Raw genomic sequence first — 19,262 nt, 5'->3', positions numbered from 1 at the left:
TTGTAATCTCATAATAAAGAAGATGATATCCATATAAATCTTCGTTCTTATGTATTTCACTTCTAAATGCCCTCCAAAGACTTAAGCCATTCGTTCTTTCATCATATATAACAGAGACAATATTAACAAATAAATTTAACAAAGGGATTTATCAGCTTCTTCACGTGATTTCTACAACTATGTAGACACTCAAATGTCATATATATATTTAGATCTGATGAGTATTTTTCTGATGAAGCTCACTTCTTTCCATGTGGGAGTATTATTTTAATGTTAGAAAGAAAGCAATATCATACGGCGAAATCAGTGTTAGGTACAATAACTGATAGACGAGAAAGAATGAACTTATTTTGTTATTTCATTTACAAGTATACATGACACTTCATGGATGACACACAGTTTGTGAACGACAGTGAGCACTGTTGTCGATTCAGTTACACAGGAGGAGCAGGTTAATTATGTAGTTGTAGTTATGTTTCTGATCATTTAGTATGCATTGTATAATTATATTCTACACAGAAACATCCGTAAAGTCACACACAACGTCAAGCAGAAATAGACTATTTTTGGGGAACAGCATGCTGTCAGGAAAAGCTAAAGATATGCATTTTGTCAGTGGTATCTAGGAAAACGTTTCGGAAAGTTTGAAAGCAGCTGTTATTTCTCCCAAATATTAAGAAAGGTGAAGTTGTAACTCGTTCTCTGATTATTTAGCATGCATTGTATATAGGCGCTTTAAACATGCATCTCGTGGATGGATGCATCACTTCATAAATATTCATCAGTAGTAAAAGTTTCTATATTATTATATTCAATACAGAAACATCCGAAAAGTCACATGCAATGTCAGGCAGATTTGGACTATTTTTTGGGAACGGAATAATGCCAGTAAAGGCTAAAGGTATGTATTATGCCAACGATATCCAGTAAAACATTTCGGGAATTTGCAAAGGAGCTGTTCCTTTGTTCAAATGTGAAGCAATAGATAGTCGAGTAGCCGATCAGTCATCACCGATTTAGAAGTATATATGTCGGAAGCCGTTGTTGCTGCTATCAAATTGTTGTTGGTTTGTGGAAGCGCAATTTTGACAGCATATATTTCCAGTAGGAACGATGACAGGGACATGAGTGCTTTTATTTGTTGACTTGGCATTTATGGTGCACTTTGTTATAAACAAGAGTGACTATATTTCTTTATTCAGGAAAAAGATGTGAGGATGTCCTTTCGAAAGCTGTTTTAATCAGAATCTGTAATTACGTACTATGTAGCATATTTCATTCCCTACAGAAACATCTGCCAAGCCAAAGTCACAGTTAGGTACAAAGGGCCTACTATTTCCGAGCAAGGGGGCGGCTGATAAATCCATAGGTATGTATATTAAGGGTAGAACCTCAAATAAATGTCTCTGTAAGTTGTAATAGCAAGCCATTCGTTCTTTCATCATATATAGGAGAGACAATATTAGCAAATAAATTTAACAACGGGAGACACATCGAGGATGCTTAAAACGTATGCTCGATTCAAATACATTCTGCAAACGACTTTGCATCCATCAACAAAGGACGAGTGGATGTTTGTTCCAAGTTTGGAGTCATGTCTGTAAGTTTTGGATTTATCAGCTTCTTCACGTGATTTCTACAACTATGTAGACACTCAAATGTCATATACATATTTAGACCTGATGAGTATTTTTCTGATTTCCATGTGAGAATATTATTGAAATGTTAGAAAGAAAGCAATATCATACGGCGAAATCAGTGTTAGGTACAATAACTGATAGACGAGAAAGAATGAACTTATTTTGTTATTTCATTTACAAGTATACATGACACTTCATGGATGACACACCGTTTGTAAACAACAGTGAGCACTGTTGTCGATTCAGTTACACAGGAGGAGCAGGTTAATTATGTAGTTGTAGTTATGTTTCTGATCATTTAGTATGCATTGTATAATTATATTTTATACAGAAACATCCGTAAAGTCACACACAACGTCAAGCAGAAATAGACTATTTTTGGGGAACAGCATGCTGTCAGGAAAAGCTAAAGATATGCATTTTGTCAGTGGTATCTAGGAAAACGTTTCGGAAAGTTTGAAAGCAGCTGTTATTTCTCCCAAATATTAAGAAAGGTGAAGTTGTAACTCGTTCTCTGATTATTTAGCATGCATTGTATATAGGCGCTTTAAACATGCATCTCGTGGATGGATGCATCACTTCATAAATATTCATCAGTAGTAAAAGTTTCTATATTATTATATTCAATACAGAAACATCCGAAAAGTCACATGCAATGTCAGGCAGATTTGGACTATTTTTTGGGAACGGAATAATGCCAGTAAAGGCTAAAGGTATGTATTATGCCAACGATATCCAGTAAAACATTTCGGGAATTTGCAAAGGAGCTGTTCCTTTGTTCAAATGTGAAGCAATAGATAGTCGAGTAGCCGATCAGTCATCACCGATTTAGATGTATATATGTTGGAACCTATTGTATATGTTGCTGCTATCAAATTGTTGTTGGTTTGTGGAAGCGCAATTTTGACAGCATATATTTCCAGTAGGAACGATGACAGGAACATGAGTGCTTTTATTTGTTGACTTGGCATTTATGGTGCACTTGTTATCAACAAGAGTGACTATAATTCTTCAGGAAAAAGATGTGAGGATGTCCTTTCGAAAGCTGTTTTAATCAGAATCTGTAATTACGTACTAAGTAGCATATTTCATTCCCTACAGAAACATCTGCCAAGCCAAAGTCACAGTTAGGTACAAAGGGCCTACTATTTCCGAGCAAGGTGGCGGCTGATAAATCCAAAGGTATGTATATTAAGGGTAGAACCTCAAATAAATGTCTCTGTAAGTTGTAATAGCAAGCCATTCGTTCTTTCATCATATATAAGAGAGACAATATTAGCAAATAAATTTAACAACGGGAGACACATCGAGGATGCTTAAAACGTATGCTCGATTCACATACATTCTGCAAACGACTTTGCATCCATCAACAAAGGACGAGTGGATGTTTGTTCCAAGTTTGGAGTTATGTCTGTAGGTTGTGGATTTATCAGCTTCTTCACGTGATTTCTACAACTATGTAGACACTCAAATGTCATATATATATTTAGACCTGATGAGTATTTTTCTAATGAAGTTCACTTCTTTCCATGCGAGAATATTTTTGAAATGTTAGAAAGAAAGCAATATCATACGGTGAAATCAGTGTTAGGAACACTAGCTGAGAGACGAGAAAGAATGAACTTATTTTGTTATTTCATTTACAAGTATACATGACACTTCATGGATGACACACAGTTTGTGAACAACAGTGAGCACTGTTGTCGATTCAGTTACACAGGATGAACAGGTTATTTATGTAGTTGCAGTTATGTTTCCTGATCATTTAGTATGCATTGTATAATTATATTTTATACAGAAACATCCGTAAAGTCACACACAATGTCAAGCAGAAGGAGACTATTTTTGAGGAACAGCATGCTGTCAGGAAATGCTAGAGGTATGTATTTTGCCAACGGTATCCAGCAAACCGTTTCGGAAAGTTTGAAAGCAGCTGAAAGGAGCTGTTATTTGTCCCAAATATTAAGAAAGTTGAAGTTGAAGTTTCGGGGATTGCAAAGGAGCTGATCCTTCTCCCAAATATGAAGCAATAGATAGTCGAGTAGCCGATCAGTCATTAGATGAGTAAAAAATTCAAAGCAAACGTTTTCAGTGAATGATCGAAGGTCAGTGATGACACTCGGAATTGAGATAAAGAGTCAGAAGATGGTGTTCATGTGGCCACAATTGTACCATGGACGCTGCTGTTAGCTCATTGCAAAAAGAGGTGATGGATGTTCCACCATTCAGTAAGAACGTCCATATATTTTTGTGTTCAGATTCTAAAGTTGTGCCTGCTTCAAGATAACAGCATCATTGTACATTTTGGAAATGCTGGGGAATGAACATGTTTCGGTCAAATATTTCTGAACATCTTGAACCTGATTTGTTTTGGGACTCTACAAAGTATGAATTCCACTTGTTACTTGTTACTTGTTACTTGTTGGCGTTTGGTGGATACAAATGCATTCTCCTTAGATTCTGTTGGTCATAGCGTCTTGCAAAACGTTGAATGGAAAGCTGTTTCTACTTCCATACAAGAACGAATAGATTATCGAGGAGGTGCATAATTCATATGAGCCACAAAAGGAAAACAAGCGGTTTGGGGTGAATCATCGAAAGTCTGTCATGACACAAGGACTTAGGAAAAACGGCCCACCATGTTTTGACATGGTGTCAGTTAACTGGTGGCAGTTAACATGGTATTACTGTTGTTCTGAAATGACCTATGTCCAATTTTATAGTTTGGTTGCAGAGAAAACCCGCCGATGAATTTCACTTAAAAAATGTAAAGCAAATAAAATCAAAGGGATGTAAAAGTTGTTTACCAAACAATCACAGGTTCACATTGATATTATTGGTTTGTATTATTGAGCACAGTGGTTGGGACAGTTAAACAAATGCACGTGCACTTCGCGATGAGCGTTAATTAAGATCAACCCTACTTGTTCTGGGTGCTTCAGTAAACGTGCATAACTCCTTGTAATACAAATAATTCAAGTTAAAATGTGTTTTGCCAAGAGAATATGGTGTATAAAATGTTAAGAACTACTTTGAAATCCCCAAAAGAGCATATCCTGCTTGTGGAAAACTTCCCCGGCACTTGTTTCATGTACATTGTCAGTGAGCAAAATGACGATGGTAGAAGCGAAATGTATTTTAAGTAAGGATCGTGTAGTATAAGTTAAGTAACATCTCGACTGTCTTCGCCTTCGTCGAAACACTCAGACAGAATCTATGCATATCACAGTTTCACCAAAGGTCCCACAGATCTAAAATCTCTCAGAATCTCTGGGAAGTCGGTGTCATTTCAGTAAATGTTCTGGATGACTTCTGCTAACATGCCCATCATTATAGTAATATGCCCTGCACTTATGGTAGGGAGATTCTCAACCGCAGATCGAGGCTGTTGTTCTAGATTCAGGAACATAAATTGGAATCTCCTCGGTGCAAGTTTAAATGCATCCAGGTAGAAAGTCAGGTAGGATGGGCCTACTGTGTTCGGACTCTTGACGTTCTATTAAAAAGAAAAGAAAAGTGTGTGTGTTGAAAATAGTATCTTTCAGAATGTTTCTTTATGTTGAAATAATATGCCGGTCATTTTCCTGAAAAGTATTTCATACAAAAATGTGACAACCCTCTCATCCGTCTTGCCAAAATGCTCTCCCCCAAAATGTCTGCAAGTGAAATATGCGATATATATATCTCCGTGTGCGGATATTGGTCTTAGTACCCGATACAAAGGAAGACTGGACCTTCGCTCGAGGTTTGGAGTCACGTCAGAGGCTGTTGGTTTTGTTAGTTTTATGGTATTGTGCTTGCTTGGACACATGATACTAAAAATAAAGTAAAATGTTATCATCTTTTTTATACATTCTTGAATTTCGGAAATGTTGGCGAGTGAGAGAACCATTAGCAAGAGGGCGGCATATCATTATCACAGTACATGTTGTAAATTTTGAAAAATCATCAATACTTCCAGTAAGAGTAATGAGAAAGAAACAATGCATGAACCGACGGAATTAGTTTACAAGCTTATCTGCCACTATGTAGATCGTTCACATTCGAAGCTAGTGTTCTAGATCCTAGAATATCAGATGGGAAAGCCATCGACATTGTTCTTATTTGATCATTGAGTGTATTAATTTCATATAGTCAAGACGGTCAAGACATCCCTGGGTTCAGGTCTAAAGAGCAGTAGGCTTGCCATCAGAATGACTTCTCGAAACAACAACGGCAAGTATTTTCATAGCCCTATCCTCAAATGTTTGCGGTAAGTAATTCTTTTTGACAGTCGTTCATTCATCCAACATGCATATAAAACACATGTAAGTAATCTACACTGCTATGCAGGTACCATTTTCAGCGTCATCCTTGGTTGAATAGGCACTGCACGCACTGTACATGACAGGACGGATAGGACACTTGTCTGAAACAACTTCCATCTATTATCCACTAGATAAAAGATGTAACTACTGTCAATAACGGGGAACTAAGAAATTGTGAAAACTGTTCTGAAACATGCCATCAGCGAAGACAGTCTGACCTTTGACTGAAGCAGCACATGTGAAAAGGGTGATTGTGACACAGGAAATACCACTGCACAGATTGGGCGTTTTTGTTATCACGGTACTAAGATACAAACCCGTGAAGGTCCCGGGGTAGAATAGGCCTTCAGCAACCCATGCTTGCCATAAAAGGCGACTCAGCTTGTCGTAAGAGGCGACTAACGGGATCGGGTGGACACATGTCATAGGTTCCCAATTGCGCAGATCGATGCTCATGTTGTTGATCACTGGATTGTCTGGTCCAGACTCGACTATTTACAGACCGCCTCCATATAGCTGTAATATTGCTGAGTGCGGCGTAAAACTAAACTCACTCACTCACTCACTCACTAAGATACAATCTGGTCTTTTACAAGCATATGTGTCACATTGTACGTCATTAGCAATTGTTGCAAATGTTCTAGGTTCTAGAATATTACACGGATATGCCATCTGGTTTGGTCTTATTTGATTATGTAGTGTATTAATTTCATACAGTCAAGAAGATCAAGACATCCCTAGGTTCAGGTCTACAGAGGAGAAGGATTGCCATCAGAATGTCTCCAAGAAATACCAACGGCAAGTATTTTCATAGTAGTATCCTCAAAATGTTTGTGGTCAGTAATTCTTTATGATAGTCGTTCTTTCATCTAACATGTATATAAAACCAACGAAATAGCACATGCAACGTCCATCCATTATTCAAACACCAGGTTGAAAGGAAACACTGTCAATAATGCGCAACATGATACAGTAAAGTAAGTTCGAAAACATGCCATTAGCATGTCATGTTGTCATCTTTGAAGAAGCGCATGATATTGTTATAGCTGACTGATTTGACTCAGGACATACCATTGCACAGCTGGCGTGCTTTTTCACAGTGCAAAGATACAGACTAGTCTTACACAGGAAATTAGTCACACTCATGAGGTAATTAGTCACACTCATAAGGTAATTAGTCACACTGATGAGGTAAATGTAAAACGCAAAAGTCAAAGGGTGCCATCGATTATCTTACAAATCATTGCATGATGAATCTGAGGATTTCGATACGTTACGTGCGCTTCTCGACTGGACATAACAATAGAATTCCTCGAGTCGTTATAGTCAAACATACCGTGAGATTTGTGTGACAGGCATAAGTTACCCCAGTTACTGACAACAAAGGTCACAAAAGACAGTTGCAAGGAAAGATGCATGTGGACCTTTCATAGTTTTACGTGTTAACAGAGTAGTTATTTTGGCAATATGTGTTGCACACGTGGGTCTATGTTCACCAGAATTGAATTAATTACAGGCAGATAAGTGTAAGTTTAGCACCGATCAGAAACTGCATATGTACCGCACACTGGTATTGTAAGCAAAGGGGTCGCAGGTTACCCACGATCAAGAGTAGTGCAATGAAACATTAAACACTCTGACAAGTATGCTTCAGCACTGCCAACATCTTGAAACACCCAAATGTAACCGAACCTGTCACAGCATAAAACGTGCATGACCGAAAGGTCATGTCTGGCGATCAACAAAAGAATGCAGTATATGTCAGTGGTGAGAAAAAGACAAACAAGGAGAGTTTTTTTGAAGCAGTTGATGTTCATACTCGTCAAATGTAAGCTCGGGGAACAAAGGAAGAATGAGAACAATAGTCATATTAATGCTAAATTACAGTTGCATTGACGCGTTTCATTGCACCTGATTACTAAGGTAACTTAATAGTCCAGATCTAATACTATACCAGAACCTGTTGATATTAATTAGTTGATTACTCGCATTAAAAACTCTTCCCTTGTGTCCAAACACAGTAGAATGTACAGTGGATATGCCTGACTGGTTCTGCAGAGGTCGAAGAAAGGTGATCTGCAACACCTCCAATCTATTAATTGTCTGATTACACATAACAATGTTTACAAGCTGTCTTGCAGATTGGGTGTCACCATATTGCATCGACTATGGCATTATTAACATTAGCAGAAAGATGTTCAAAGGATGATCCCTGAAGACGCATCATAACCTGTGACTGTGTCGGTTACAGTCTATGGAAAGATGTTAGGGTCTTGTACCTCACGAATAACTTTTAGGTCACAGAAATATTTTGATCTCTCTGACCGAGTACTTCTTTTCGTCGACTCTTTAATGTATTGCTGGTCAAATCAAGGTTCATTTTGCAAGAGCATTTGCACAGAACCCATTTCAGGGGGAAGAGGACTGTTTCACTTCAATCCCTTTATTCACTTACGTTTGTGTCTGTCATTCCATTTAGGTAACAAAGAGGAAAGTTGTCATTGATGTCCCCATCAGTTTAGATCCCCCCCCCCCCCTAAACAAAAGTCGATATGATAATCATGGACCTCCTAAGCGCAGGTTCCTAACACATTCTGCCCTGTCTTTCCTTGGATCACCTATACGTTCTTGATCAACAAGGATCCACACAGAACAAAAACGAGTCTCCACGTCGAGTCCCTTTCCAGTGAGACTGGTCTCACAAACTCAATAGATCAAAAATATATATTCTTCATGTGGCAATACAAAAGCAGGAGGATAATTAAATTTACTTGAGTGAGAAGGTGTTGACTATCAAAGGACAAGCCTATTTGAACTTAAGAATGCAGGTTAGACACAGACAATGTTCCAGAGATAAAGAGAAATGAGATAATGAGGAATCCAAACCCTCCTGCTGTTTCCTCGGGCATTTTGTGACTGAAAAACTCACCGTAAATAGCTGCAATGTCGCTGATGTGGCGTTATACAATTCTCATAATTGCCCCTGCCAAGTTTGTAGTTAGTTGTTTGTGGTTGTGGTTGTTTCTGTACGTAGTTAGATTGATTGATATGTAACCAGTCTGGGCTATGACTGTATGTCGTTCAAGTCATCGTTATTCTTGGTGTCTTAGACCTGTTACCTCCACAAGCCTCCACTGACACCGGAAGAGTATCCGGGTTTTCTGCCAGTGACGCTTCAGTGACATCCTCAGCAAGGGCCCGGTGAAACGGAACAACATTTCTACACTGATGATGAACCTATCCAGTATCAATATCAGCAGAACCATTTTTCGACCCAATGTCACACTTAAGTATTCTAAATTGTTGCAGGCAGTTGTAGCTATCTCGGGATGGACTCTGGATCACTAAAGGCAAAGTCTGCAAACATAAGTCTGAACCGAAGTGTTATTACAATGAAACAAGAAACCACACGATTTGTGAAGACAGTTTGATTGATTGACTTAAGTATGATTTGGCGTATTGTACTGAATTCGTCAAGTAACGACAGTAAATATAAATCGATTCATTGTCATGCAGTTTGATTGATTGACTGAAGTAACACTTGAGGAAAATGGTTGTTATATTTGATTACTTTAATGTTAACATGTTTTTGTTCACCTAGGTAAAGCAGTAACTGTTCTTCGCCAGACTCCGGCTCGGACACTGTTAAGAGATGGTATGACAGACGAACCAACCCCAGCAATGTACATGAAAATACCCATATGATTTGGCGTATTGTACTGAATTTGTGAAATAACAACAGTAAATATAAATCGATTGTCATGCAGTTTGATTGATTGACTGAAGTGACACTTGAGGGAAATGGTTGTTATATTTGATTACCTTAATGTTAACTTGTTTTTGTTCACCTAGGTAAAGCAGTGAGTGTTCTTCGTCAGACTCCGGCTCGGACACTGTTAAGAGATGGTATGACAGACGAACCAACCCCAGCAATATACATGAAAATACCTATATGATCTGGCATATTGTACTGAATTTGTCAAGTAACAACAGTAAATATAAATCGATTCATTATCATGCAGTTTGATTGATTGACTGAAGTAACACTTGAGGAAAATGGTTGTTATGTTTGATTAACTTAATGTTAACTTGTTTTTGTTCACCTAGGTAAAGCAGTGAGTGTTCTTCGTCAGACTCCGGCTCGGACACTGTTAAGAGATGGTATGACACACGAACCAACCCCAGCAATGTACTTTGAACCCAAATGTCAGTTATGTAAACCAGGACATTGCACAATTTGTGAAGAAAGTTGGATAGATTGAAGTAACATTTGAGGAAAATGGTTGTTATATTTGATTACCTTAATTGTTTTTGTTCACCTAGGTAAAGCAATACGTGTTCATCGTCGGACTCTCTCTCGAACGCTGTCAAAAGGTGGTATGTCTGATATGAACCAGCCTTAACAATTTACATGGAAATACCCATGTGAACTGGCGTATTAAACTGAATTTATCATTGAGTAACAACATTAAATGTGCATATCGAAATGAATACAATGTCATACAATGATTTAATTGTTTCTCTGCTACGCTGAGTGCGCTTGACATTCTATCTGTGACATTCCTGCAATATCTCGGCTTACGGAACCAGAAAACTGTTCCCAGTTGTAACCAACCGAGGAGGTAAAACCGGGTTTTCGTCGTCACACGACAATGTTTTAAGCAGTACACTGCTCCTACGCCACTAATATGTTTGAAACACTCCCATGCTTGCTGCTGGAGTCCACTAACAGGATTGTGTGGTCAGCTGATTGGCTTGAAAAATTTAATTTTGGTGCTCACAGTGGTAATCACTATGTGGAAACTCGGTTAGTGACAGGTCACTGACTATCCCAACGCCCGTAAGGTTTGGGAGTATTGGAGGAGTATTCATGTTCTGCAATAATGGTTTAGGGGGAAGTAGAGGTGGTTTGGACTCAGCGGGTGTGTTATCAATGCAGTGTCCTTTAGATTATATCGGCTTTCATTAACCAGCGTTTATGTATACAGATAACATCGTCAGCGCACAGCCATCTAGAAGACGGATTTCCTTCGTCAGGACGTCAGTAAACATAAACGGCAAGCATTCTAATTATGGTATCTTATGTTGATTCTTCTTTGTTACCTGCCATTCTTTCATCCAATATTAAATTTTATGCAAATCGTAAGTGTAGTATAAACATATATAATGATGCAGGGTCAGTTACAAACATGTTAATAGTCTTTGAGCACAAAAGGTACGAAATGGGTTAAAAAACGTATTAGTGTAATTTTAGTGAAAGCACACTGGAAATTTATTGATTGTTTTCTTTGATTTGAATCAACACATACTACAGCTTGAGTACCCGGTAATACCTTACATACTAGGATATTTCGAATCAATACCGGCTATACTTTTGTTAAAAGTATGAAGTGTTCAAATCAGAAAATACAGTCGAATGTCAGACATGGCAAAGCAGCAGTAACAAATATATGACCAGATATTGACATTGTTGAAAAATTGACAGTAACGAAGACGGTTGCTAAATAGTTCCAGTTGCATCACCATGAGTACATTTAGTTGGGTAGGGAAGCCCCAACCGCTGATGGCATCACATTACACCATGAACATATTTATGATTCTGTCTAACCAGGAATCATTATCACGGCAAATTAGGAATCGGATTCTTGGGTAATATTTGGTTAACATATAACGTGTTGCCACCTTCTGCTAGACTGACTCAGATAAAGTGAAAGGAAACCAGGACATGTATTTGAAGTATTTTTGCTTGTCTCGGTGAGACGGTGCACACGTGAATATCGATGAAAATGATACGAGACCACAAGAAAATAGTCAAGGAATGGTATGGTGTGATGCATTCCCTTCAAATCAAATAATAGAAAAGCAAACACTGTCCAAATAAAAGGACTCAATTTGAATTAAACTAAGTATTTAAAGGGAGACGTCCACATGCTGTCTGTGCTGTATGTAAATGACCAAAAACCCGGAGCTAAAAGTCTTACTGTGCCATAATCAACTTCTCCGCAAAAATTGGCTTTAATCAGTAACACTTTACAGGTAAAATCGATGTAAGGGATTTAGGGGTGATATTCCCCTGGCCCAGTTAGAACTACCCCTCTCATCCCTCCTCCTAACCCACAAACTCCTTACACTTAGGTAACAGGGCATCGTTTGATTGACATGAACTCTCTTCATGGAGAAACTGTATTGTGATATTTGGATACATCAATGTCTTTCAGGGCTTTATAAGGTCAATACGGTTTTAATATTACCGGATAGTATATTTTGTGCATAACTGACACAGCATTACATTAACAGTCTTCAGATTTCAGTGCACGTCCACGTAATGATATATCTAACTATATACCGCGAATGAAAAGTAAATCGCCAGCCTGTTTCAAAACTAAGATGTGAAGCTGTGGAAATGTTAGGCTGAACTAATCGGGAAGACCGATTCATATTTAGAGAAGGTTCATCTGGTAACTGATTTAGGCGTTTCATAATAATTTGTATTTACAATTAAAGGAAATATGACACTGCTTTTTAAAGCATAATAACTATTCCTTTTGTGCTTGTACAAGATTCTTAAATTCAGGTTTCACTCGTTAAAAGTGACAATCATGTGACCATGTAACAGTCATTTCTGGTTTTCACTTTTCAAAAGAAGGTAACCTTTTTGTGGAAAACAAAATGCATGCTTTCCAAAGCGCATGCATCCTGTTGAAAGCAAATGATAATTTCCATTATCGCTTTGTTTTTAAACTAAATGTACTAAACCAAATTATGATAGTTCTCTTTTCTGCAAGATTTGCTGTGTGCCAACCTATATTTTTGCAAAATATACTGGGTAGCGCATAACTTTTATTCACGGTATATAACGAAATTGCAGAGGTCTTAAGTATGGATTCTCTCTATTGTATTTTTCGATGTGAATGGACAGGATGATGACAAGAATACCCAGTTCCGATACATGATTTGAATGATGTTTAGAATTTGTATGGGATTTTCAACAGGAACTCATTTCTGAATTCGATTTAAAAGTGACAATGATTTACAAAATAAGCGTTTATTACGAGACGTCCAGGGCAGTGCTCCTGAATTCATCGCTAAAGGCAGGTCTGTTAATTTAAACCTTCATGATTCATCAGCATAAAAAAACTGTAAATATGTCGGTGTAAACACATCGAAACATCACAGTCATACTTCAGTGTTCATGGCGAATAATGTTTTTCGGGTAACGTGTGTCTTTGTGAATCTAGGTGAAACAATGGCTGGAACCTCATCGCATCCGGATTCTGGTTCCGTTCTCCGTCAGACTGTGGCTCAGACTGTGGGTCAGGCTGTGTCTCAGGCTATGTCTCAGGCTATGTCTCAGTCTCAGACCCAGGCTGGAACTGTGTCAGGGAAAGGTATGGCTGAATTGATCAAACCTCAAGAGCATGCACTGTAATGCTGTCTGAACTGATGTATGGACATGACTGTATTATACAGTAGTAGTTGTGAGTGACTTTATAATAATATTCTATCAACATCACGACGGGGACACCATTTAGTGGTTTTATACATTGCACACCTTTTGGAAGCAGCAGCAGCAGCAGCAGCAGCAGCAGTAGTAGTAGTAGTAGTAGTAGTAGTAGTAGTAGTAGTAGTTGATACATTTGTAACGTGCAATTAGTGCTGTTACCTTTATGAGATTTTCTGCATTGTGACTCACAAGTGAAAAGATCTGGTCTCAGCATCCACCGCACATTTTGTGGCATATAGCGAAATCGTGTGATCAAATTCTCTGATTTGGTGGATGCGGATTTTAATTTAAAACCACAAACACTCTATGAGAAATGATGACTTGACTTCCCATAAGATCCTTTTTCTGCTTGGTGTGTATCAGCAGAATATGCTCAAGGTTTAATCAAGTTTTGATATTAACAACGTTCCAAAGATATGAAGCAATGTTTCTCTATCTCATGCACTTCAGTATCTTTATCCTCCTTTGTCATTACGTATGAAAGATAACAATAAGCTGAAGTCAGGAAACGTTGGCATCGTTTGAATGACGTGGACCCTCTGCATGACTAAACTGTATTGGTATAGTTTTGGATACATGTATTGGCCCTGAAAAACAGGCCAAGTATCAAACTGAAATCAGTGTATTCGGTTCAAGGTTTTCAGTTGTAAAGGCGTTGGACTTAACTTCAATGTCGATCTGAATTTCAGAGTTTTATCAGTGCGAAAACGTTTTAATGATATTGGATAGTTACCAAACTGCATATTTGACATGATCTTATCATAACTCAGCATTATGATATTTTTAACTAAATAACGAAATCACAAAAGTACGAATTTGCTCATTCTTGTTTATTTTTTTCCCACTCGTGATGCTCGTTTATTAGGTTTCATATCAAATGCGCAATAACTAATAAATATATACTGCATAGAGTGATTATTACTGTTCCAAATGGAGCAAGACATATTATTGCAGTGATATTATTAAATCTGAAAATAGTTCTATGGATGTTTGATGAATTGTTTAGTGATCATAATAATATTGCACAAAAAGATTTACGGGCACTATTTTATGGAGAAATATTATTTTTCTTTATGTTTTTTTTTATTTCTCCATAGGTAAGGTGTACATGCATAGCAATGTATTTCAATGTTGTGTTTGCGTGAACTCAAAAAACAAACAAACAAGCAAACATAAAACACAAAAAAACCATAAAAACACAAAAGGCAAACAATCAACAACAACAACAACATAACAAAAGAAAAAAAAACCCAAAATAGCAACAAAAAACTTTTCAAACCTTAGTCTCAAACAATGCTTTATTGGACTTTAATTGGGAAGGTTCATCTGGTAACTGATTTAGGCGTGTCATGGTAATTTGTTCTTACAATTAAAGGAAATAGTATTATGGTTACATCTATGATGCTTTTTCCTCTTGTGCTTATACAAGATTATTAAATTTAGGTTTCACTCGTTAAAAGTGATAATCATGTGACCATGTAACAGTCATTTCTGGTTTTCACTTTTCAAAAGAAGGTAACCTCTTTGTGGAAAACAAAATGCGTGTTTTCCAAAGCGCATGCGTCCTGTTGAAGGCAAATGATAATTTCCATTATCGCTTTGTTTTTAAACTAAATGTACTAAACCAATTCATGATAGTTCTCTTTTCTGCAAGATTTGCTGTGTGCCAACCTATATTTTTGCAAAATATACTGGGTGGCGCTTAACGTTTTATTCATGGTATATAACGAAATTGCAGAGGTCTTAAGTATGGATTTTCTCTATTGTATTTTTCGATGTGAATGGACAGGATGATGACAAGAATACCCAGTTCCGATACATGATTTGAATGATGTTTAGAATTTGTATGGGATTTTCAACAGGAGCTCATTTCTGACTTCGATTTAAAAGTGACAATGATTTACAAAATAAGCGTTTATTACGAGACGTCCAGGGCAGTGCTCCTGAATTCATCGCTAAGGGTAGGTCTGTTAATTCAAACCTTCATGATTCATCAGCATAAAAAAAACCCTGTAAATATGTCGGTATAAACACATCGAAACATCACAGTCATACTTCAGTGTTCAATGACATGGCGAATAATGTTATTTGGGTAACGTGTGTCTTTGTGAATCTAGGTGAAACAATGGCTGGAACCTCATCGCATCCGGATTCTGGTTCCGTTCTCCGTCAGACTGTGGCTCAGACTGTGGGTCAGGCTGTGTCTCAGGCTATGTCTCAGGCTATGTCTCAGTCTCAGGCTCAGACCCAGGCTGGAACTGTGTCAGGGAAAGGTATGGCTGAATTGATCAAACCTCAAGAGCATGCACTGTAATGCTGTCTGAACTGATGTATGGACACGACTGTATTATACAGTAGTAGTTGTGAGTGAGTTTATAAATAATATTCTATCAACATCACGACGGGGACACCATTTAGTGGTTTTATACATTGCACACCTGTTGGAAGTAGTAGTAGTAGTAGCAGCAGCAGCAGCAGCAGCAGCAGCAGCAGTAGTAGTAGTAGTAGTAGTAGATACATTTGTAACGTGTAATTAGTGCTGTTACCTTTATGAGATTTTCTGCATTGTGACTCACAAGTGAAAAGATCTGGTCTCAGCATCCACCACACATGTTGTGGCATATAGCGAAATCGTGTGATCAAATTCTCTGATATGGTGGATTACGTATGAAAGATAGCAATAAGCTGAAGTCATGACAAGTTGGCATCGTTTGAATGACGTGGACCCTCTGCATGACTAAACTGTATTGGTATAGTTTTGGATACATGTATTGGCCCTGAAAAACAGGCCAAGTATCAAACTGAAATCAGTGTATTCGATTCAAGGTTTTCAGTTATAAAGGAATTGGACTTAACTTCAATGTCGATCTGAATTTCAGAGTTTTATCAGTGCGAAAACGTTTTAATGATATTGGATAGTTACCAAACTGCATATTTGACATGATCTTATCATAACTCAGCATTATGATATTTTTAACTAAATAACGAAATCACAAAAGTATGAATTGCTCATGGAACCCTTTCTTTGTTTATTTTATTTCTCCATAGGTAAGGTGTACATGCATAGCAATGTATGACAGTTCTTACCGTATGAAAAATATCAGGTGGCATAGCCATGTACTCGGTTCTACAGTATGGACAACATCGTATGGCACAGCAATGCACACGGTTGTTACAGTTTGGAATGCATAGCAATGTACACACTTCTTATATTATGGAATACATCACAGGACATAGCTACATACATAGTTCTTATAGTAGAGAATACATCACAAGGCATAGCTATATACATAGTTCTTATAGTGGAGAATACATCACAAGGCATAGCTACATACATAGTTCTTATAGTAGAGAATACATCACATGGCATAGCTATATACATAGTTCTTATAGTAGAGAATACATCACATGGCATAGCTATATACATAGTTCTTATAGTAGAGAATACATCACAAGGCATAGCTATATACATAGTTCTTATAGTGGAGAATACATCACAAGGCATAGCTATATACACAGTTCTTATAGTGGAGAATACATCACAGGACATAGCTATATACATAGTTCTTATAGTGGAGAATACATCACAAGGCATAGCTACATACATAGTTCTTATAGTGGAGAATACATCACATGGCATAGCTATATACATAGTTCTTATAGTAGAGAATACATCACAGGACATAGCTATATACATAGTTCTTATAGTAGAGAATACATCACATGGCATAGCTATATACATAGTTCTTATAGTAGAGAATACATCACAAGGCATAGCCATGACATAGCTATATACATAGTTCTTATAGTAGAGAATACATCACAAGGCATAGCTACATACATAGTTCTTATAGTAGAGAATACATCACAAGGCATAGCTACATACATAGTTCTTATAGTAGAGAATACATCACAAGGCATAGCTATATACATAGTTCTTATAGTAGAGAATACATCACATGGCATAGCTATATACATAGTTCTTATAGTAGAGAATACATCACAAGGCATAGCTATATACATAGTTCTTATAGTAGAGAATACATCACAAGGCATAACAATGTGCACAGTTTTTACAGTATGGAATACAACATGTTGGATTTGATTAACAAAATGACGATGCAATGGAAAATAAGGACGTGTTTCTTACGAGACGATAAGGACAGAGCTTTTGAATGAAATTCATTGCTAAGGGCTCGTCTGGATAAGTCAAACCTTCATTTTTCATACATTTAAAACAAAAACTGTGAAGATGCTGGTATATATGCACCTTAATATCACAATCATACATAACTTTTTCTTTTCATATGATATGGCAGGCAGTGTTTTACGAGGACTGGTAATGTTTAACGTGTGTCTTTGTGAATCTAGGTAAAACAATGGCTGGAACCTCATCGCATCCGGATTCTGGTTCCGTTCTCCGTCAGACTATGGCTCAGACTGTGGGTCAGGCTGTGTCTCAGGCTGTGTCTCAGGCTATGTCTCAGTCTCAGGCTCAGGCCCAGGCTGGAACTGTGTCAGGGAAAGGTATGGCTGAATTGATCAAACCTCAAGAGCATCCATAGTAATGCCGTCTGGTGTATGGGCATGACTGTATTATACAGAAGTAATAGTGAATGTGTTTTGTTTTATGTCGCTGTTAGTGAAATTATCACGATATCGATCGATATCACCACGGGGACACCACATGTGGGCTTCATGAAATGTAAGCATGTTGAAAATCGTACCAGGCTTTGCCATGACAAACTAACGTTTTACCCCTGGGTTACCCCAAAGCCCAGGTAGTAGTACTAGTAGCAGTAGACAGTAGTAGTAGCACTAGCAGTACTAGTAGCAGTAGCAGTAGCAATAGTAGTAGCAGCAGCAGTAGCAGAAGTAGTAATAGTAGTAGTAGTAGTAGCAGTAATAGTAGTAGCAGTAGCAATAGTAGCAGTAGCAGTAGCAGTAGCAGCAGTAGTAGTAGTAGCAATAGTAGTAGTAACAGTAGTAGTAGTAGCAGTAGCAGTAGTAGTAGTAGCAATAGTAGTAGTAGTAGCAGTAGCAGTAGCAGTAGTAGCAGCAGCAGTAGTAGTAGTAGCAGCAGCAGGAGTAATAGTAGTAGTAACATTAATAGTAGTAGTAGTAGCAGCAGCAGCAGTGGTGGTTGTTGTTGTGGTGGTGGTAGTAGTAGTAGTAGTAGTAGTAGTAGTAGTAGTAGTAGTAGTAGTAGTAGTAGTAGTAGTAGTAGTAGTAGTAGTAGTAGTAGTAGTAGTAGTAGTAGTAGTAGTAGTAGTAGTAGTAGAATCGTGGTCGTATTGTCTGCGTTGCCCAGTTGAGTATTGTTTTATATTGAGGCTAGAAACGGTTTTGTTTGTGGAACGGGAAGTATCCACAGCAGAGTAACGAGAAATCTACGACAAGAAGTCTTTGGGCGTCCAGACACTGGTCAACGTGTTCGAGTCAGTGAATCGTACGAACGATAGAACGTCCTAGACAGCGATGCAACGCCACGACCGTACACGTCGTGGTAACACCAGGTCGACAGGACCGTCATATGACCGTTAACCAAGCCAGAGCTGCTGTGGTCAGACAGCACGTGAACGACAGCCTTTCACGCTGGCAATTTATAAGTGAGCGAGTTTAGTTTTACGCCACACTCAGCAATATTCCAACTATGTGGCGGCGGTCTGTAAATAATCCAGTCTGGAACAGACAATCCAGTGATCAACAACATGAGCATCGATCTGCAGAATTGGGAACCGATGACATGTGTCAACCAAGTCAGTGAGCCTGACCACCCGATCCCGTTAGTCGCCTCTTACGACAAGCATA

At 38.0% G+C, this 19,262-nt stretch overlaps 1 protein-coding gene across 1 annotated transcript; it reads left to right on the top strand.

Annotated features, from left to right (window-relative positions):
* The first annotated feature begins 882 nt into the window (after positions 1-882).
* On the top strand, positions 883-18,016 carry LOC137280804 (A-kinase anchor protein 5-like). Its single transcript, XM_067812009.1, has 6 exons — positions 883-901; positions 1,289-1,369; positions 2,742-2,822; positions 13,186-13,335; positions 15,569-15,724; positions 17,823-18,016. The coding sequence occupies exons 1-6, from the start codon at positions 883-885 to the stop codon at positions 18,014-18,016; spliced, it is 681 nt and encodes a 226-aa protein (XP_067668110.1).
* The last annotated feature ends 1,246 nt before the right edge of the window (positions 18,017-19,262 follow it).

This window comes from Haliotis asinina, chromosome 4 (genome assembly GCF_037392515.1).
Source record: "Haliotis asinina isolate JCU_RB_2024 chromosome 4, JCU_Hal_asi_v2, whole genome shotgun sequence".
NCBI classification, from domain to species: Eukaryota; Metazoa; Mollusca; class Gastropoda; order Lepetellida; family Haliotidae; genus Haliotis; species Haliotis asinina.
The sequence above is the reverse complement of the archived record's forward strand: the minus strand, read 5'-3'. Positions and strand labels throughout refer to the sequence as shown.